The 22,792-nt window shown below is 44.8% G+C and overlaps 1 protein-coding gene across 27 annotated transcripts in view; it reads left to right on the top strand.

The window, feature by feature from the left end:
* Positions 1–22,792, top strand: part of CELF2 (CUGBP Elav-like family member 2) — a 538,053-nt gene that overhangs the window by 503,327 nt on the left and 11,934 nt on the right. For 10 of the 27 annotated variants that reach the window (XM_077935327.1, XM_077935325.1, XM_028746918.2 and 7 more), the window contains 3 exons: positions 3,161–3,283; positions 9,870–10,001; positions 19,486–19,683. In XM_077935327.1, the coding sequence (XP_077791453.1) occupies positions 3,161–3,283; positions 9,870–10,001; positions 19,486–19,683 (453 nt within the window). The remainder of the gene's footprint in view (positions 1–3,160; positions 3,284–9,869; positions 10,002–19,485; positions 19,684–22,792) is intronic. The other 17 variants (XM_077935330.1, XM_028746930.2, XM_028746933.2 and 14 more) reach the window with 7 other exon arrangements.

The raw sequence follows: 22,792 nt of genomic DNA, 5'->3' as shown, positions 1-22,792 counted from the left end.
TCTAGGTCTTTCTCGTATCTTTGTGTATCTTTGGAACCTACCCAGGTCAGGCCACTTGGCTGAAATGTGTTCTTGAAATATAAGAAGGGATTTCTTGTCCCTGGATGGAGATCTGCACGTCTGTAGAAACCTCTGGCTTTTGTGTGGCTGGAAGGCAGACTCCTGTACAAAGTCACATCCCTTGTTGTGCCTTCTTGTGCCTCTGGCCCCACCCCACGTGGCCCCTGGAAGGTTGCGCCTCTCAGGCGGGAAAAAGGCCTCTTTTCCTCTGCTGCAGGGGGAAACATGCAGGAACATTCACATGCAGCTACTGCAAACTATGCAACACTTACCACACACCTCCCTTGTCATGTCTAGTTTGGCCCAGCCCTTCTTCTTTCTTCTCTTCTTTGGCGATCACTCGTAGCTGAGTAAGATTGTCTTCCATAAACACGGTTTTAAGAATGAGTCCGTAAGTGACTGTGGAGGCCAATTCTGGATCTACACGTCCTTCCACAGTGCATAGCTGTCAACTTACAGATTTGAAAATAAGGGACCAGCAGCCTTGAAAATAAGGGACCTGCAGCCTCACCTGTTCCAGGCACTCCAGTGTTCCTGTCCTCCTGCAGTCTGATCAAACTCATGCTGGTAGCTTCGAGAACACTGTCCAACCAACTTTGTAACCAGAGGTTCAACTGAATAGAATCTGAATCACATGCACCACAAGGCCTATGCAGCCTCAACTTAAGATGGCTCCCCAGCCTGGCTTTGCACTGCAAAGTTTGCAGCAGCACGTGCAACAAAATGGCGTCCAGCATTCAAAAAACCCCTCAGCTTGCATTAACTAGCCACACACAAGGCATTCAAGCTCCACCCTCAGTCATTCTTAGACTTCTTATTGGGTGAGCAACACAGCCAAGCAACACAGTTGGAGCCTCCCTCCTCCCTGGCCAGCAGAGAGGGAGGGAGAGGAGCTGCTTCCTTTGAAATTTAAGGGACATCATTTAAGGGACATTTAAGGGACATCCATCAATAAGGCATAGCAGCGGGACATGGCGCTGGAATAAGGGACTGTCCCTTCAAATAAGGGACACTTGACAGCCACAGTGGGGACATTGATTTCCGGGCAGGAGCTCATCACGGTGTGGATTTGCCAAGCGTGCCTTCCTCTTAGCACGTTTCTCCCTTGCATCCTGAGTTCGAGTGTCTTCAAAGCCCATGACACCTTTGGTAAAGGCTGTTCTCCAACTGAAGCACTCGCAGGCCAGTGTTTCCCAATTGTTGGTGTTTATACTACATTTTTCTAGATTTGCCTTGAGACAGTCTTTCAACCTCTTTTGTTGACCACCAGCATTACACTTTCCATTTTTAAGTTTGGAATAGAGTAGTTGCTTTGGAAGACGATCATCAGGCATCCGCACAACATGACCAGTCCAATGAAGTTGATGTTGAAGAATCATTGCTTCAACACTGGCAATCTTTGCTTCTTCCAGTACACTGATATTAGTTCGCCTGTCTTCCCAAGTGATGTGTAAGATTTTTTCAGAGACACCATTGATGGAATCTTTCAAGGAGTTGGAGATGGCGTTTATAGCCCTTATTATTAAGCTGACTAAGCTGTCAAAATGCCCGTCATTATGATGGCCACAGTATGTGCAGAAGTGTGGCTTGGGTGTTCCAAGCACCCTTGAATGGCAGCCTTGACCTTGATTTTACATGGGAGACAGCGGCAGGGTGTAGGGACACTGGTTCCCAGTGTTTCCATCTATTGAGATTTGAGCTTGTTCGTATCTGCACTGCCCTGCCCTGTGTTCTATCTGCTGGCCACACTGATATATTTTTTAACAACAGGCGTGTTTTGTCCTTTAAATCTCTACAGGAGAGGCTAGGGTGGATCAGATGAACACAACATACAGTAGAATAGAACCTTTCCACCATTTGCAATAGTGTGTGCGATAGAGAGAAGAGGTTGGGGTAGGGTTGCCATACATAGCTGGTATTCAGCCATCTTAAACAGCATCCGGATGGAGATTGCTGAAATTTAGACATGCCAGAAGTGTAGATTTTTTGGAATTTCTTTAAAAAATAATTTAAAATCTCTCTTTTTTTTAATTTGAGAAAAAAGCTCAACAACTTTGCCAAAACCTGCTCAACAACTTTTGCCCGGATTTTCACTTTTCTAAATATGGCAACCCTAGGTTGGGCTATTATCTCTGGCATGAGAATAGGGATGCTACCGGAATACCTCCTTCCCACCAAACTATTTGCCAGTGAAATGTTGGAAAGTACTGCAGTCTCTATGCTACAGTGGGGCCCGGGGCGGTCAATGGATCCAGAAGCGCTAAGCTGATTCATACTCTGGGCCCATCCCACACGCATCTAAGATCCATATCTGCAGACACACAGGACCCAGAGGAAGACTATTTAGACATTCTGCACGTACAAACCAGCACACAGCTATATTGCTGCCTTGTTCGGGTTATTTGCTGCCACGGCGTCATCAAGCGCTGCTCTCAGCTATGCCGCGCACAGGGTAGACATGCTACCTTGTACGCCACAGCGATTTATGAGAAGCACTGACCAGGAGCAGGCTGTGAGTTCTAAGCCATCAGAATTAATTTGAAGCTTAATAAAACTCCACACCTGAAGGAGCTTTAATATTAAGTGGCTCATTGCAACCACAAGCACCGGGTCTCACTGTTCGCTCAAAAGCGCCGGCACATTTTTTTTGGTGGGCCTAGATGTTTTGTGGCATATTAAGGGACGTCTAATCCATCAAAGGCTAATTAACTGAGTTCTTGGAAAGGTGCTGTAATGTAATAGGGGCATTAGTTATGTGCAGCATGCCGGCTCTCAACCGGAGGGAGTCTACCCGATAAGGTTAGCAAACACTTTTCTTACTTTATGTAGACTGTCCCAAGACAAATGTAAGTGAAGGAAGCACTTTTTCATTTAATGTGCAAGCTGACACAGGGAACCAATTTACATCAGAATGCAGCTTGATCTTTTGAAATAAAATAAAAAAATAGACTATCGGAGAAGTTCGTTATATCAGCCACTGTTACTCATTACAAAGCTAATCTTCAGGTGAGGTAAGAAGTGACCTGCCTGGTTACTGGCAATTTGGGGGCAATGGGACGCTGATCTTGGACATTTTCTTCTGTCCCTGTTTTTATTTCAGCATTTGGGAGTCCGCTGCAGTTGTCTTCCAACCACAAAGGGCTCCTTTACCTGCCCGTATCCCCCAAACTGACAAATACCTGCCTGGAAGATGAAATGAGAGTGAGGACCTTTCTAGCAGACGGTCAGTTTTTTTTAAGCAGTTTTCACCCATTTGCTATGCAAAGTCCAGAGGCCTTCCCCTCCATGTTGTGCTTCTGTCACAGGGATGCATAACCATGAAAGTCCCACGCAGCGCACGCATACTCCTTTTACACACTGCAGCTGCTGTAAGTATATCCCTGGGGGGCAGAGAGAGCCATAGCTTTGTGTCAGAGCCAATGCCTCGACCACAGAAGTCCACAGGTTCAATTCCCCCCCCCCAATCTCTAAGTAGGGATGGGAAAGACCTGGGGCGTCCCTAGGGGTTGGGTAGGTTGGCTCCCTCTAAGGCCGCAGACCCGGGTGTGTGTGTGCAAAAATCAAGAAAGTCTTCACCTGCTGGCAGAAGGACAGCAAGGAGGGAGCCAGACTGGCTTCTCTAAAGAGGGAGTTCCAAAGTTGTCTGAGAGGAGCCACCACCGAGAAGGCCCTCACCCCCACCAAGTGTGCCTGTGAGGGTGGCAGTGTTAGATTCTGTTTCTCACTGTGCAGCTGCTTGCAGTCACAGGACTGTGTTTACATTCCAGGGATTCCAGGCTGTTGGAGTCTCACGGGAAAGGGAGATGGGATGTGACGTTACTGGTTTCCTGTTTCCTTTGTTCCTTTGTTCGGTTGCTCTCTGCTCTCATGGAGAGAAGATGTATATTTCTTTGCTCTCTGCATAGCTTAGTAATAAAGCATGGCGTGTAGCTCATACCTATCTCATCCTTCCGTTGTGTTGTTTTGATGCTCTGCTGGGAGGAAGATGAGCCTTATCAGCTCGGAAGAACGGAGCTGCCAATAGGCAGGACCCGAGGGAAGGGCCTCTCCCAAAGATCTCAGAACCCAAGCAGGTTCCTATGAGGGAATACGGTGTTTCAGTTAGCTTGGACCCAAGCCCTGCAGGGCTTTGTAGGTGATAACAAGCACTTTGAATTGTGCCTGGAAACAGCCAGCAGAACTGTTGTAGCAAGGAAGTTGTTTCCTGGCATGCAGGACACCTGAATGAGTCCTTTCTGAATACACTCTCTTGCACGATGTAACGTAATCTTGCAAGTATTTGGTTCTGCAAGTATTTGGTTCTTTGCTTGCAACTCTCTGAGTTCAGCAAAGCCAAACAGGACCTGTTATCTTGATACACCTGTATAGGACATTTCATAGAAACCCTAACAGTTGTATGCTCCCTATAACCAGCCCTGGTCTGCAATCTGGCTGCAGTTCTTTGAGCCGGGTAAAGTTTCTGAGCGCTTTTCAAAGGCAGCCCTGCATAGAACATGTTACAGTAATCCAAATGGGGTATAACTAAGGCATGTGTCACTAGGCAAATCTCAAGGAATGGGTGTAGCCAGCGCAGCAGCTTTAACAAATGGTTGCAAATTTTGCCCGTTGTAGTCTGTCTCACAGAACCTTTGAGAACTAAGTTGGAACCAAACAGCAGGAGCTGTGGACTGTCGACATGAAAAGACTGTTTCCTGCAGGCTTTCTGCAAGCACATGTCTAGCCGCTGCTGGAAACTGGATGAGGGTCCCTTGGTCTATTTCTCCATGGCTCTTTTAGTGCAACATTCCAGAGAGCTTGCTGGAAAGAAAGCTTTCCGTTTTATCACCGCCTAGTGAAAGATCAAAAGGAGGGGCGAATCATTTTTGATTCTTAGGCCTGCTGTTAATGCAAGCTATGGGCCATTTATAAAATCAAACGGCCATTCTAGTCAGTATGCTTTCCCCCCAGCTGAATTTAATAGATGCAGTTTTTCACAACATGCAGTAATGCAGTTTGAATGAAGTAAATATTCTGGTTGGCTGGAGATAGATTTCTGCAAAGGGCAGGTAGCTTAATGCCAGTCACCCATGTTCAATAGCTGGATTGATGTGCTCTTTTGAATCGCCACCCAGGTTTACCTTCAGCAAAGGGATTAAATCCACCCCCTCCACATTTTCAGTGGTATGAAAGAGGTTTTTTTAAAACACATAACCTTCCAGGAATCAACTAAAAACTCAGAAGTGTGGTTATTATCACATGGAATAATTGGAGCTCATGGGGTTTTGGACCCTCACGGCGCAATCCTAAACATGTCTATTCCAAGTAAGCCTCTCTGAATTCAACAAGGCAGTGACAGTGAGCCCATGGCTCTCCCAATGTTGGTTCCAGCTCCCATCAGCCTTGACCACTGACCATGCTGGCGGAATCCGATGGAAGCTGGAATCCAACAATATCTGGAGGGCAGAAAGTTTCTCAGCCTTTCACTAGGGCTTACTCCCTTTTAAGTGGGTGTAGGATTGCAGGCATGGGGTGGCGCTGTGGATTAAACCACAGAGCCTAGGACTTGCCGATCAGAAGGTCGGTGGTTCGAATCCCCACGACAGGGTGAGCTCCCGTTGCTCGGTCCCTGCTCCTGCCAACCTAGCAGTTCGAAAGCACGTCAAAGTGCAAGTAGATAAATAGGTACCGCTCTGGCGGGAAGGTAAACGGCGTTTCCGTGTGCTGCTCTGGTCATGCTGCTTTGTCATGCTGGCCACATGACCCGGAAGCTGTATGTCGGCTCCCTCGGCCAATAAAGCGAGATGAGCGCCGCAACCCCAGAGTCGGTCACGACTGGACCTAATGGTCAGGGGTCCCTTTACCTTTACCTTTAGGATTGCAGGCAGCCTCAGTTCACTGGACTTATATGGGGGGGGGAGGGGAAGAGAGAGATTAAATTCCTTAGAGATTAAATTCCTTGCACAATTCCCCATCCTCAGGCAGTTGGTTAAAGCTAACGTGATCCTTGAATAGCAGTGCAGCCCCAAACCTGTACACCCAGGAAGGACCTCTGGTTTCAATGGGATTTACTTTATCCCCATGTGTAGCATGTGTGGGAATTGCAGCACAAACCTAGTTGTGCAGGAAAAATCCAATTTTTCAAAGCAAAATAGTCTCTGTAGGTCTACACTAAGAGAGAGAAGTAATATTTCTCCTCTAAGAGTTTGTCTAACCTTTTAGGGCTAAACTAGACATGGTATGGATGATCAGTAATCTGATCTCCCAATGTGTTCTTATTTGCCTGTGCATCCATGGGGTGAAGACTGAATCACAGCCTTGAAGGTGCGAGAAGGGGTTTAACTCATCATTTATCCAATGGAAATCTCCCCACAAAGTTGCTATAGGTCATGACGCAGAAAACAAACGGATACCTGAATTGCCAATTGCCTGAGCCCTGAGCCTAAGAGGCAGAGCATTGTGCTATTTAATTATTATTGTATGGTGCTGTTTTTTACAAAAGAAGGAATGGAATACATTTCAATCATAGCTCTCACTTTGAGGGTTCGATTTGTTTCTGGGCTGTATCACTAGAGACAGCATGTGCAGAGGGTGGGGTATCAATGATGAAATGTTCCCGCATAGCAAATAAAGATCCCTGCAGACAGAAGGCTAGTGTCTCAGGGAGAAGGGATATAACCTAGCAATTACATTTGCAGTTGCCCAAATGCACTTTCATTGAACATACCCAGGGAATGTCATCATGATTCATTCATTGCTTCAAGAATACTTCCCTTTTGCAATCTATTAATGTTCAGGGGATAACATTCCCAGCAAAAAAACAGAGAAAAGAATCAATTTGCTGTGACCAAGACAAAGAGCTGCCAAAGTATAACTCCTGAAGGCAAAACCCCTGGATGTGTGAATGTTATACATTTCATCTTCTGCAACAATTAGGCTAACCAACAATGGGGCAGCAACATCAAGAAAAGCTGCCTGGAAGCATTATGCTGTCAGTACATCAAATTTTCTAGGAATCCAGGGACAACTTCCAGCTGTTTATTAAGCACTGCTGTGAGATTATTCATTTCAGAACAACAAGAGTTTGAGTGTCTGCTTGATTCACTGTGGTGGGAGTTCTGGAAGACATCAATCTGTAATTTCCCCCCACTTCCAGTATCAAATAGATTTTCACTAGCTGTTAATGAATATGGCGTTAGTTAATGAAAGCATCGCTTGCCATGTCAACTAGGGCTGGGCGATGCCTGGTTTTCAACAGCGTGATACATCACCAGCTAAACATTGCTATCTACTGATATATAACAATGTCTGAGATAAGGATGGAGCTATCTAGAGGCATTGACTGGCTTCACGGTTTTCCCTGTGTCATGATTTTTGCCCGTGCCTGTTCTGATTTGTTGCCCAGATTGGTGGGGTATAAATAATAAATAATTTAAAATTTAAAATAAAATAAAATGGCAGAGTTAACAGGGGCTGCAGGAATCGAGAGAAGCATTATCTAGCTTCACGGTGTTTCCCACACTGTGATTTTTGCATAGCACACACACACACACACATATACATCATGATTTGCTATATATTGTCAGGTCAAAAAATATGAAACCGATATCACAATATGGATTTCAAACCGGTTTTGGACGATAAATCACCCAGCCCTAATGCCAACATCATCATAAGCGCCTCCTGCTATATGTGCGCCTTATGAAAAGGAATAACTCCACTCATCATTTCATGTGCACTAAAGGCATAGTCAACAGCCCCTATTCAACCGCCTTAGAAGTTCTTCATCATACTTGCAACCTGCCTCGTTGTGTTTTGAGCAATATGTCAGCTACTAATGCAGTCGACTGGACATAACCATTTTACCTAAGGAGTGGAGGGGCAAATAGTTATGCTTCCAGCCCAGGCAATGATTTCAGCATCCAATTTGCGGAACCGAATTCTTCATGCATATATATAGTACCAGCTGAGTGGGAAATCTGGACTTCTTCCCACTGATTCGGTGCGGTATGAGAACAGTCTACTAACATCTTACACCAGGAAGAACCTTCTGACAGTAAGAGCTGTTTGACAGTGGAACGGTCTCCCCTGGGAGGTGGCGAGGTTTTTAAGCAAAGCTTGGGTGGCCGTCTGCCATGAATGCTTTAGTTGAGATTCCTCAGTTGCAATTAAACCTCGGGGTCGCTTTCACTATGCATTCATTCCCAGAAATGGCCACAACAGATGCATGATGTAAAAGGCAAGAACAATGGGTTCAAGGGACATTTAGGATGCAACCGCATAGCCAAAAGATACCTAACACCCTGGCCCAACTGATGTTGGAGCACTAAATTTGCTAGGGCTAAAGGGAAAGGGGATGTCAGGGAGGTTCAGGTGCATGCCAAGGAAGGACCAGGAGTCAACTTGGACCCAAAAGGTCCCTGAACACACATCCATACTGGAGAGGAATTTAGGCCTGCTCCTGAGAATATGAAAATCTTGTCCTGTCCATTCTCCTTTTTTCAAATTGGTTCCACTTGGAACCAATGTCCTGCAAAAGGACAGAGGAACACAAGAGGGGTCCTTCTTCCTGCTCTCAATTCCACTCTTGAACAGGGCAATTGAACCATTTTCAGTTTTTACTCCACGCACCTCAGGGCTGCAGCCTTACATTGTGCTGATGTGCGTGTTTACTCGGAAGTATGTCTGGTTGTATCCATTGCTTCCAGAAAATACGTGCAAGGGATATCTTGCTGTTGAACTCTCTTATTGCTCCAAGGGAGTTCAAATTTCCCAACAAATTCCTAGAGCATGTGTTTCCTTAAAGGAAGCCACTCAACATATACTCTAGGGCAGTGTTTCCCAACCTTGGGCCTCCAGCTGTTTTTGGACTACAACTCCCATCATCCCTAGCTAGCAAGACCAGTGGTCAGGGATTATGGGAATTGTAGTTCAAAAACAGCTGGAGGCCCAAGGTTGGGAAACACTGCTCTAGGGAAACAATACAGCGGTACCTCTAGTTGTGGACACGATCCGTTCCAGGATGCCGTGCGCACCCCAAAAATTCTGCAATTAGAGCGGCGCTTCTGCACAAGCACAGAGCGCTTCAGCGCATGTGCAAAGTGTGCAGAACTCTTCTGCGCATGTGCACATGATGAAACCCAGACGTATACACTTCTGGGTTTGCCACGTTTGCAACCTGAAAATCTGCAACATGGAGCAAACGCAACAAGAGCTATGACTGTATTCTGATTACATCCGGTCTCCTCCGTTATACTCCAGAGTTGCACAGTATGTATTTATATAAAAACAACAGCCTATTCAAGTAAGCCCAAGTGGAATTAAGAAGCTGCTTTATTAATTTGTTCACTAATTCAATTTTTATCCCACCCTTTCCCCCCAAGGAGCCCTCTTCCCATTTGGCTGGCATCAAATTGTGGTTGGTCTAATGATAGGACAGATTGTTACAACAGATCATCATGACTCTGCATCTTTGACCGCTCTTTTTCCCCCATCTTGGTGTTGGCTTGAATGTGACACACACTACCATGAATTCAGTTTATTTATTTATTATTATTATTATTATTATTATTATTATTATTATTATTATTATTATTATTATTTTAAAGTCCATTTGTCCTAGAAAGTGGTGTCATGTGACTTGATCCTAGGTTTCAGCCTACTACTTTTTATGTGTTTTATCAAAGCAAGTATTAGAGGTTGTCTGATTCCTTACATTTGCAGCAGGAATTCTGTGGTTTATCACTGTGAGAGTGCATGGAACTTAATGGTTCTTTGTGGGTGAATAACTGGGCGCTCCATTTCCCTCTCTCTCTCTTTTTTGCCTCCTTTAGTGGCTGCATCAACAGCAAATTCCACAGCTGGGGCGGCCATGAATTCCTTGACTTCTCTGGGGACTCTCCAAGGATTGGCGGGAGCCACTGTTGGACTGAATAATATTAATGCACTAGCAGGTACCGTAAACAGTGAGTATTTATTGCTGTGGTGGACAATCCAGCAATTTCCCTGTAATCACCGTAGGAACACTTGACCGTTTATAATACAGTGAATGTGACTATGAAAAATACATGTGCAAAATACATGGGGTGAAATCGACAAGGTTCTGTTCTGGGTCTCCGCAGTGACTTGGCCTGAACGGGTCTTGCCTCGTTGAAGGACCGTGACACCATTGCTGACATTTCCTCACAACATTGTGTTTCTCTTGCAGGGTGTGAACATAGTAAGGTTTGTGTTTGGGTAGCTAGTATTGATTCTCAATGAATAGCAGAGAGGCTCATGTTGCTGCTGCTGTTGCCAGTAGTAGCTGCTGCTTGTAGCAGCTGCAGCAGCACACAATTACGGTGGGCTGTTGCTAAGCCCAAGAGGTGTAGAGAGTGCCCCCGTTAATAAAGGTAGTTTCATTTCTGGCTTCCAGAAGACAGTTGCATAAGGCATTGCATATTACCTGAAGCAGCCCAAGAGGCAGTCTGATGTGGGCAAAGCTCGATTGGGTCAGAACTGGCAAATTTCGTGTGCAACTCATTTTAAGCAGACTCCTCCACCATCCCTAGCCATTATCTAGGGAAGCAGCCCTGCACATGCTTTTGTTTGCTGGCAATAGGAGTGCTATCTGTGCATGCATTGGCGCTCAGCTTATCTCATGAATGGGGGACATGTGGTCCTCCCAACTCCATCACCCCAGACCATTGGGTGTGTTAGCTGGGGCTGATAGGAATCCAATAATATCTGAAGGGCCCCCACTTCTCCACCCCTGGTCTATATGATCCCCAATACCGATGTCCATGTGGACCACAATCCCAGTGTCTCTAAGGATGTAGGCTTAAGCTTAGTAAGTCATACTCAGAGTATGCCCATTGAAATCCATTGACAAGTCAGTCAGAGAATTGTAGAACTAGAAGGGGCCCTGAGGGTCTTCTAGTCCAACCCCCTGCAATGCAGGAATCTCAATGAGGTCATCCCATGACAGATGACCACCCAACCTCTGTTTGAAAACCTCCAAGGAAGGAGGGACCACCACTTCTCATGGGAGTCTGTTCAACTGTTGAACAGCTCTTAAAGTGAGAAAGTTTTTTCTGATGTCGGAATCTCCTTTTCTTGTATTAATTAGATCACGGATGAAAAGAACAGAGTTGTGTATTTGGATAGCTCAGTTGGTTAGAGCACAGTTCTGATAATCTCAAGGTTGCAGGTTCGATTCCCATATGGGGCGGCTGCATATTCCTGCATTGCAGGGGGTTGGACTAGACCAGCCTTTCTCAACCTTTGGGTCCCCAGATGTTGTTGAACTACAACTCCCATCACCCCTAGCTAGCAAGGCCAGAGCTCGGGGATGATGGATGTTGTAGTCCAACAACATCTGGGGACCCACAGGTTGAGAACCGCTGGAATAGATGATCCTCAGCGTCCCTCCCAACTCTACAATTCTATGATTTATCGGTGTCAGATCAGTCTCACACATTACTGTAAATACCACAGCCTTGCACACTTTTCCATTCACACTGAAATATAGATGGCAGAGTTGTTCTCTTGTTTGTGCTGGGCAAGTTACCAGCAGTTCTCCCATTATCAAGGAAACAGGGTGCCCAGTTTCAGATATGGGGGTGTAGTAAAGGGTCCTTGACCTATCTGAAAACCCTAATCCAGATGTCCCTAACCTGGCGTCCTTCAGATGCTTTCTGCTACAGCTTGGCATAATGTGAGCTGTAGACCAAAACATCTGTGTGGGGACACTGAGTTACGGGAGGCTGCCCCCTTCCGTAATCTGCTGCCCTGTCAGTGTCCAGCCTCCTCTCGTGACTAGGCACCGTACAGCAAAGAATTGGTATTTCCTTGGAAATGCATTCCAAGGGCTTAGCGGCGCTAGTTCATTGCAGCATCTTCGCGAAATCTGTTTCTAGGGTCTTAAGAGATTAGCTGGTTTACTCGGCGTGAGGTTTCGTAGGAAGGAGTCTATTTTGGAGATAGGCAGCTGGCAGCCTTGGCATTCGGCGCAGCCTCCTGAGCTCCACCAGACCTCGTGTAGCCCTCCCTTTCTCTCGTTCGCAAGCCAAGGCACGGGCAAACGCAGGAGAGAACAAGTGAGGTGTGTAACTGGCAGAGCCTCTTTGGCTGCTCATACTAGGAAAGAGCAGTTAAGGAATCTCAGCTGCTCGGCTGGCACGGGAGTCTGACTACAAAGAGTGTAGTTGGCATTGCGGGCCCATTTGTGTCGGTTCAGAATACCTGTTAAGAATTATTTGATGATCAGTAGTAGCCTGTTCGATCAGAATCACAAAAGTGGACTAATAGGTAGTATATGTAGATGTGAACAGGAGGCTACTAGAGGTCTGCATTTCTTAAAAAGAGAAATGCCTCTTACTTGTATTCATTGCTGTCAGTGATTTTTGTTGTACTTATGTTTAACAAATGTCTGAGTCTCGTGTTTTCTTTCCCGTAATTGGGGCATATTTTGTGTTCCTGTTATCTTTCTGTTCTGACCTTGCTTACTTGGTTTTTCTCCCTTCTCGGGGAGTTCAGTCCACACACACACACATATATATATATATATGTGTGTATATGTATATGTATATATGCTTTCGTAGATTTTCACGGGTACAGGAATGCAGGTTTTGGTGTCCTCGGGTGTCTTCCCGTGTAAAAGTTGGGGTGGTGCTTTCGGCTTCTTGTTACTGGAACAGAGCAGGATCTCAGTGTTTGAGTTCCTATAAATACTGTTGAGGAGGTGTGGTGTATAGCCTCCAATGTTCTGGACAGAGAGGAAGTTCCCAGGCTAGTGTGCCTTTTCTTCTTTTGTTCCTTAATTGCTTGAGGGATATCTTGAGTGATTTCTTGAGTGATATCCTGAGTACCACTTAGGTGGGTCATTAGGTGTGGATTAGTTGCTAAAGCCTTTGTGTCTTGACCTCTTGAACTTTGTGAAGAGTTTTTCTGAGAAGATGGATGTACTGCATTTAGTTGTGCTCTGGCTTGGCTTCGTGTATAGGGGCGAGCTGTGGTTTTGTGGCCTGTGCCGGGATTGCAGGGGGGTGCAGCATCCGGAGGTGCCACCATGGTTTGGCTACTGGATGGTGTCTGTAATTTATCTGTGGAGAGGGTCTGGGTTTGGGTCTGGTGTGGTTGATTGGTGATGGCGTTATGTGTGCCTCTGGATCCATCGAGATAGAGAAACACCCTCACAACATGAACAAGCGTGACGACACATCCCGCTTGCCAGACATCTGGAAATTAGCCCTCCCCACAAAAACTGACACCAGATCCAGAGGCACACATAACGCCATCACCAATCAACCACACCAGACCCAAACCCAGACCCTCTCCACAGATAAATTACAGACTCCATCCAGTAGCCAAACCATGGTGGCACCTCCGGATGCTGCACCCCCCTGCAATCCCTACACAGATCTGGCTGGCACAGGCCACAAAACCACAGCTCGCCCCTATACACGAAGCCAAGCCAGAGCACAACTAAATGCAGTACATCCATCTTCTCAGAAAAACTCTTCACAAAGTTCAAGAGGTCAAGACACAAAGGCTTTAGCAACTAATCCACACCTAATGACCCACCTAAGTGGTACTCAGGATATCACTCAAGAAATCACTCAAGATATCCCTCAAGTAATTAAGGAACAAAAGAAGAAAAGGCACACTAGCCTGGGAACTTCCTCTCTGCCCAGAACATTGGAGGCTATACACCACACCTCCTCAACAGTATTTATAGGAACTCAAACACTGAGATCCTGCTCTGTTCCAGTAACAAGAAGCCGAAAGCACCAGCCTGAAGATGACGAGTGAGACCTCGTCGAAACGTCGCCTAGACACCCCAACTTTTACACGGGAAGACACCCGAGGACACCAAAACCTGCATATGTATATATGTATATATATGTATGTATATATACACACACATATACATATACATACATACACACACACACACACACACACACACACACACACCCCTACCAACTTCTGGGTCTGCTTTGTGCTTCTGATGTAGGGTGTTGCCTGTGAAAAGCTTTGCCAACTGGTTAGAATCGGTTTATACCACCCACACAAGTGTGTTCGCAGATGCAAAAGGGTATGAGAAGCTCATCCAGTGTGTGCAAAGTGCAGCATGCCTCCCTACAGGACCCACGCAACGTGTCTGCCTCTTTTTGATGATTGGAGATAATACTTGTGGGTGGACGTGGGCACATAGGGATCGGTTCACACATAACTTTCCATGTGTGGCAGAAGGCGTGTGTACCCGAGGCTCTCTTCCAGCCATGTGCACTGGAAGGTGAGCAACCCCTCAGGGGTGTTAAAAATGAAATCGTCATTCTTAAAAATGACAAAGCATTCTTGAAACTGTGTGAGATAGGCTCAGGGCTCAGCTAAAGTTTAATTGCGAGCACACATGATGCAAACCCTGATGCTTGCCTTGGTGGCAGTAAAGTCCCAAGGGTGGAGCGTTCCCTGCCGGTGCCCAGGGAGGGGGCACGTGTGCTAGGGCGAGGTGATGTTCCCTTCTTGGTTCCTTATGTGGGGGCAGGATCAGGCATAGAAGCATGCCTGTTTTGTATCGTCTAAAAAGCCCCTTCCACAGAGACGCTTCTAGGTCAGCTGGCAAGCAGAACGTTTCTCATAAATCCGCCTTTGAAGCCAATCACAAAGGTTTCAACTACAAAGAAGTGGCCCTGTACAGTTTGGTTGCAGGTTTGCTGTTTGCAAACAGTGGTCAGGGGTTATTAGTTTGGCTGCCTTTCCTACTTCCTTCATAATTTCCAGCTGCTGCTGCTACTCTCTGCATTTCCTCCTGCAATGCCAGGATATATTTGGCCATCACCAGTTTTTAGTCTATCACGGTGTACCCAGAGGAATGGATGTCCTCCTCAGTATAAGTTGCTTGCTTCAGTTCTCGGCATGATGCTCTTCTTGTCCTTGCTGTCGAATTTCTCACTTGTCCTTTTTGTGTGTGGGTGTGTGCGTGCGTGTGTCTCGTAAATCTCTTGTCATTGTGAGGCTTTGGGAGAAGGGGTTGTGCTGAAAACAGAAAGGGCTACTTGGTGCCCAAATGAAAGTAATTGTGTGAGGCTGCATGGGTCCTTGTGCAGCGGGGGTCTTGCTTCTCACAGAGGCTCAATGGGTTTTTCTCTTTAGCTCAAGATACTGATAATGTCCAAGCATAATATGACTATGAATAAGAGAAGTTATTTTGAAAAATCAAGTGTTTCTGAGTGCCAAAGTTGCCTGTTGCTTTTTCCCCCCCAAATGATATTTATTAAAAGTTTAACAATTACAAATAAGGGGGGGGGGGAGAGACAATAAAAAGTTACAATACATAAAAAAAAGCAGAATAAAAAACAATACAGCACAACAATTAAAAAGAAAGAAAAAGGGAAAAAACATTTAAAAACAGAAACATTTAAAAACACATCCAATATTTCCATGTCTTTATCTTTCATTTACTTGTTTCATCGACCTCCTCACACCTCCCTTTTTTGTATTCTAATTCAATTTAACTATTTCAGCAAATCCTTTCCAACTTTTGTTCTATAAATTACCTTAACCCAATCTGACCTTAAATTTTACACTTTAGCCCATTAACAATCCATTTTTACTTAATTCTTTATAACATTTCTGCTAAAACCATGTAACTTCATTTCAGCATCCTTCTAACATTCATTAATTTTGCTATATTTTTGTAAATATACTTTAATTTTTTTCCGATCTTCTTCCACCGACTCTTCTCCCTGGTCTCGGATTCTGCCAGTCCTTTCCGCCGGTTCCATGTAGTCCATCAGCTTCATCTGCCAGCCTGTTACTTTTTTTTTTACGCCTCTGCCACTGTTATACAGCCAATTTTCACAGCCCTACATCCAGCAGCAGCAAACACCACTGTTGACATTGCAGTGTCTTTTCCAGCAAGTTTTGTTTAACTGCCCACCTGGCATCAGGGAAGCTCAGATACACACCCCATTATTTTGCACTGAACCAGTGCCAACGTGCTAGCACAAATGCAGCTTGGAACACAAGGCAGGGTGTATAACAAAACAACTACAACAAAAACAACTTATTATTTATACCTCACCCATCTGGCTGGGTTCCCCCAGCCACTCTGGGCGGCTTCCAACAAAATATTAAAATACAGTAGTCTGTTAAACATTAAAAGCTTCCCTAAACAGGGCTGCCTTCAGATGCCTTCCGTAAGCTGAGGCCAAAGTTTTATGAGACAGTACTCACCTGTATGGAGGACCTTTCTGGATGTCAGTGGCAGCCATTTTGTGCTGGTACCCACGGCACTTTTACAATAGATGTTTTTCACCAGGAAGAAAACCGCTGGGTCATTTATGTCTTTATGAGGACCAACATGTTTAGTATGGTAATTTGAGGAATAAATGGCATAGAAAAGACCTGCCTATTTCAATGCCATTCTATTCTACCATTGTGGGATATCTGTGACCTGTAAATAAAACAAGAAGGCAATTCAAATACTATCTGGGTGCGCTGGTTGAGATGGAATCAGAATTCCATTCGGAACACGAGATTTCTCCCCAGTAAGAGTTTCGATACCTTTCAGTGTTCTGTGACAGGGAGGAGTTCGTGTCTTCCCTGCCCCATAGGATGTGATTTCCCTCTCTCTCCATCCCCATCTTCCTTTATCCCAGCTGCATGTGTGGGGGTGAGCCAATGAATGTTGAGGAGGGACCTCACAACAAGAGGTTAGGGAACAGTAAGGCTTTAACGAACAAGGTCAAAACTTCCCTTTAGGGAGATGCATGCAAACATTTTGGGGGAAACGCAGTGTTTGCTGTAGATCTGGCATTGCTGCTGGAGCCAGGACCACCGCTGGGTGTTTCTGTGTGCGCACACAGGTGACTTCTGCGTACCACACACCTGCTGTGCATCCATCTGCACTGAAGTCTGGCTCACACATTGGATATTGGAGCAGGCAAGACTGTCAAAATGTCGTGTTGTTCCCATATGAAGAAGAGAAAAAAATAGTCCCACCTCCCACTCACTATCTCTCTGGAAAGCATAAAATAACCCAGCAGATTGTATCTCACAATTACTGTGCTTATTCCCTAAGTTGAAGCTTCTCATTTCTGCTCGCCCCCCCCCCCCCTTCTAATTAACTACTGTTAGGTGTGTGCATGCATCTGTTGTTCCTCCTCCTTCTTCTTCTTCTTCTTCTTCTTCTTCTTCTTCTTCTTCTTCTTCTTCTTCTTCTTCTTCTTCCGGGAATTTGAATAGTTCCCCCTCCCAAAGCAGTGGGCATAAAATATGTCCTCTTTTGCTATACTTGGTCTCTCTTGCTTGTGTTATGTGTTGGTGGTGTCAAATAACGGCGGCGTTTCTTTTTTGCACCCCTCCGCCCTTCCTGCAACCCCACAAGTTAGAAGTGCAAGACACCTCCTTGAAGAAAAGCTGTGGAATGTCACAACTCTCTGCCAAGTGTTAGCACTGCCTGGATGAAACTCATTTCAAAAAGTATTATTTTTGCACTAGGACCCTCTTAATTGGCACAAACCATGGTGGGAACAGAAAGGAGGCTTGTAGGGTGAAGTTATGCTGATTATCAAATGCTCACAGGGGGTAGAATTGTCCTAGAATCCACATAGTTTTAAAAGCCGAGGGAGTATTGGGTTAGCATCTTCCTCTTCTTCTTTCCACCAGGCTCGCTCCCAGGGGCTTGTCATCAACTGCCAATCCTGTCTTAAATTAGTTCTGCAACCGATCTCTTGACACTTTTTTTTTACAGCGAGAAAGAACCATTTCACAGCCTTGCAGAAGGTGTTGATTTTCCCCCCAAGGCATTTCCTTTGCTTCGCATAGCTCAACTTATACTACCAGTTCCTCACTCTGAATATTTCTGGGGAATTTGTAAGATTCAGAGACCTATGACACTGCCTCGCACCAAGCCCATCCATTGATTTACTTATCTTTTTATCGTCTACTACTCCAACTGACGGCAGCAGCCCAGGAGTCCAGGGCATACTGAGGCATCTATGTATTTATTTTAAAATAGGGTGTGTGTTTTTTTAACCCATTCTTCAGCTGCCCCAAAGGGGAGTCGCTTCCCAGACAGCTTCCAGATAGTGGTAATAAGACAGTCAGTGATCTCAACCTCATATACTACAAAAGACTCAAAACAGAAAAAATAAGGCGGGGGGAGCAAACTCAGGTGCTGGTTATCAGCTACGGGGTTCTTATAACGACCAGCTGGAATGGAAAAGCTCAAAAAGATAAGGAGCTAAAAGTTGCTGGTCTCTCGGCTGAACCTGATGGAGACGCCCTGCACTGTCATCTCTTCCTTGGCTGCTTTCTCAGCCCTAGCACAAATCCTTTTCAACGGGATATTTATTTATTTATCCATCCATCCATTCAAGAATTTATACCTTTTTGGAAAGGCACTTCACCACAAAGCGGCTTATTCCTGCCATTCTTAGTCTCCCAGCCATCTGGTCTGTTCAAAGCCCTGCTCAGAGAATGAAACTGATTGTGGCAAATTTGCAAACATGGAGGGCTGAAATCACCCTCCACCCTCTAGGCTCCACCCACCGTGCGTTCGCCGATGCTTTTGCACAGAGTGTGAGCATGTGCACTTGCACACACATGTGCAGGCTGCGCGGAAGAAGCCAATGAACATGTTGCGACAACAGTCTCAGGCAGAGGTCTTTCTCGACACCTGCTCCTTGAGATTCAGGTAGTTTTAACTGGAACGGCTTTCAGAGGCTGAGCCTTTTGCGTGTAAAGCATGTACCCTACCGCTGAGTCGTGATCCCATCGCAGGATGGACAACCGGGAAAAGGGACTCCTTCACAGCCAACTGGTATGAATGCCAAGCATGACCAGTTTCAGTTCAAGCAGAAGTGGTGCTCAGAATGTAGTTTTTCCACCGGGCTACAGCTCCCACCATCCCTGGCCATTGGCCACACTGGCTGAGGCTGATGGGAGTTGGAAACATCAAAGGTTCCCCATCCCTGGTCTGGGTTGTACCACTTCATGCTGATGGTGGGAGCCAAAGTCTTTCTCCATACAAAATAATAAATTGACGCAGAAATTCAGGCTGTGATGAAGAGGACTACAGTTTACCCTGCTCTTTGCCCATCACACGAGGTGCCCGAGCAGATAAATTGCCTCCTCAGAAAGAATATAGCCGTAGCAGAGCCATCCTGATGACCCCAAAACGTGCCAGCGACAGCTTGTATGTGAAAACTGAGTTGGTTGCCGAAGTCATTTCTCTATCAAAGTCTCGTGTTTGCACATTTGGGGGAAATGGGGGCGGGAGGGGGGATTGTTGTTGCTGTTTCTGCTGCTGTTCTCTCTGTGCCATCTGGTGAATTTGTCTGGATTTTTATTTTGCATGCATGGCCATTGTCATCGGTGTCATATTAATGCCAATGACGTTTGGGAAGCACTAATGAATAAGTGCAATTTCTTTTCTCTATTGTTGGGTTTTTTGTAAAGTTGCTCAAATGCTCTCAGGTATGGCCGCCCTGAACGGAGGACTCGGTGCGACAGGCTTGACGAATGGTACAGCTGGCACAATGGATGCCCTCACCCAAGCCTACTCAGGGATTCAGCAGTATGCCGCGGCGGCACTGCCGACATTGTACAGTCAGAGCTTGTTACAACAACAAAGTGCTGCGGGCAGCCAGAAGGAAGGTAAGCATGTTTGGTCAATGGGGAATGAGAAACAAAGGAAAGCAAAGAGAAGATGGTTGTCCCAATGTGAGCCTCAGCACAACTGGCATGTGGTCCCTTCCCTAAATTTACGTTATTATCTTTACTATTTGCTAAGCAGTCACATGTTCCATCCTTCCACTCCAATCGCAGCACTAGGGGCAACTTAAAATTAAGCACAATTGACAACAAAAAAAAAAAAACATTGCAAGATGTGTGTACAAGGTTTCTTTTGAAAATTATGAATCAGATTAATCATTGTATTTGGCCTCTCTTTCATTTTGCTTACTTTCATTTTGAAAGGTTGGTTTTTTTATTATCCTTATCTCAAAGAGGCCCAGACATCGAGGATTCACCTTGGAAATGAGGGTTACTCAGGCTTTGTATACATTCCTACTCACTCTGCATCCAGGGTACTCTCACCACTGATTTATGAAACTATGTGCACATAGCATTATCCACAATCCACATCTATCCTGCAGTTTTTTGAGAATGATGTGTTCCCTGCCCCCCGTACGCTTTGAAATGATACACTGACTTGCAAATTTTATTTGAAACGGGTAGGTTTTAAGGCAAGTAACTTGTACACAGCCCATTACCCCACTAAACCTGACTCTTCCAGAACTTCTGTTTAGGACAGTGGGAGTGAATTCAGGCTTCCCAACTTCAATTCCAAACTCACAGTTTTTAGTAAGGCAATGATGGTATAAGAACTGAAGTTTAGTTTTACCTCTATATGTGTGTATGTGTGCATGTAAATAAACATCCTGCACAAAGAGTATATAGGGGGCCTGTAAACATTTAATTTCCCAGTCTCCAAATTTTCTCTCAATGGCATTTGCTTCATAAATTTTGCCATCCTTTGTTGAAGTGCGAAAACACACATGGCTGCTTTTGCCAAACAGCCATTTTGATAAAGGGCATTCTGAAATGCACTTTGTTTTTTAAACACACACTTGTGTGCGAAGGGAGCTCCTCTGCCTGGGTTCCATGTATACTGCAAACGCGTGGCTTTTGTAACTAGACCGCGTTTGGAGGTTAATGACAAGATCTATCGCCGTTACATTGAAGGGCTCCTTATTTAATTGAGGGTCTTGAGGGAAAGCAAACAAATGATTGATTGCTTCGTACTCAGTGCAAAATAAACCCCAGTAAGTTAACACTGAGAATAAATTAATACTAATTATAAGATGCTTAATGGAACAAGGCTTCTGTCTCACACTCTCTGCCCTCCTCACTCCCCTCATCCATCCCTCTTCTGTCTCCCTGATCTCCAAGGCAAAGGGGGGGGATACTATGTTATTGTATTGGAGGGGGTCCCCACACACTCTCATTTCTTCCTCTCTGTCTCTTTTTGGCCATTTTTTAAAAATTTATTTTCCAAATTGTTACCAAATTGATTCAATTGAATACGATTTCCAAAACTGGTTTCCCGCTCTCCTTTCAAGATATGTCCAAGATAAAGCTCCCATTGCTGTTTTAGTTCTCAAGTCATCTCTCATTAACATCACTCCAGAATTACCAATAATATTTCTTGCTAATTCTAAACTGGAAGGAAAAAGTGTGTACCAGGAAGCAGCATCCTCGTTTTGACTGTCATAAAAAGCAATGGGGTCAGGACAGTTCCAGAGCAGGAAAAAGGGGGTGTTTTTGCAGGCATCAGTACCCCAAATTAGATATATTTGCCATGGTTTTGTTGTTTTTGTAAACTCATCTTGTACATAATCATTGGAGGCAATTTTTCCATATCATTTCTTAATCTGAATGGTTCCTGCATGGAGTGTCCAGACAACGCCTAGTTGAATATTAACATTAGGCATGCACCTTTGCTATACTGTTCTAGATCCCTGTTGGAAACATGATTTAGTTATATAGAGTTGTTTTTATAACTGATTTTATTGATGCATGATCGATAATCAATTTAGATGCACTGCTTAAGAGATTTTACTAAGCAGTTTATACTCTCCCCCCCCCCAAAAAAAAATGAATGAATGAATGAATGAATGAATGAATGAAAGGTATGGTAGTTAATTACTATTATCATTGACCAAAGGGCAGATGTTATGAAAAGAAGCTTTTTTTCCCCTAGTAAACATGCAAATAAATGGGGGTTCAGAGGAGCACTTGCACAAAGAGACGGCCCATCTGCATGAACAAATCCCACCCCCAGGAAAGTTTGCCAATTCACTACTCATACTGCAGCTTCCTTCAACATATTCCATGTTATTCTAGGTGGTCCACCCATCCTTCGATAATGGCTTCTTTAAAAGGATATGGGAGCCCTCAGAGAGAGGGAGGAGGAGGCAGAAAAGCCATACTGCTGCTCTCAATCCAACCCCATTAGAGATGGAGGAATCTATCAGTTTTCTTTCATTTCCTCCTTTCCCAGTTTTAAAATTTACTTCTCCACATTTCTGCAGCCATTTGCATTTTTTAAAAAACCCAGGATCCTTATGTAAATTCATCATCTTAGTATGCAGCATCTTAGTATGCAGTTTTCTCCAAATTTCTACAAAGCAATGCCATGCATTTTTGTATACATTTTCACTAATGCACACATTTTTATGCACACTTTGCCCTAGCATGTACAATTTTGTATACGTTATCTGGCCAGGAAACTGTGCTGCAAAATTAGGAGAAGTGCAAATATTAGAGGGTGGCTTTGTTTTTTTGTTGTTTCAGAAAATGTGAATTTGGTAGGCGCTCCTATAAGTGCAAACTTAATCAAATTTCTCCCCATTCCTAAACCTAGTAAATGCATTTTCTTGTGGCCGAGTTCACTTCTAGACAATCTGTTTATTGAGCATTCATCCCAATTTGTTTGCATAAAGTTTACAGGGAGGTTAGATGGCATCGGCTATTTATTGAGTATTCATTCTTATTTGTTTGCAGGAACATTATATGACAGTGAGCTCAGCAATTATTATTTCACAATTTCCAGTGCTTCCCCCCGTTACTTTGCTTATTACAAAAAGTCTATCTGGCAGGGAGTGGATTTGTTGCACAAGATACGAAATCAACCATAACTACACAACGTAAATTTGGTGGTATGCGATTGAAACCCACCCGAAATAACAGCAACCCTTAAATA

Source organism: Podarcis muralis, chromosome 10, assembly GCF_964188315.1.
Source record: "Podarcis muralis chromosome 10, rPodMur119.hap1.1, whole genome shotgun sequence".
In the NCBI taxonomy this organism is placed as follows: Eukaryota; Metazoa; Chordata; class Lepidosauria; order Squamata; family Lacertidae; genus Podarcis; species Podarcis muralis.
This window is presented reverse-complemented; position numbering and strand designations above follow the sequence as displayed.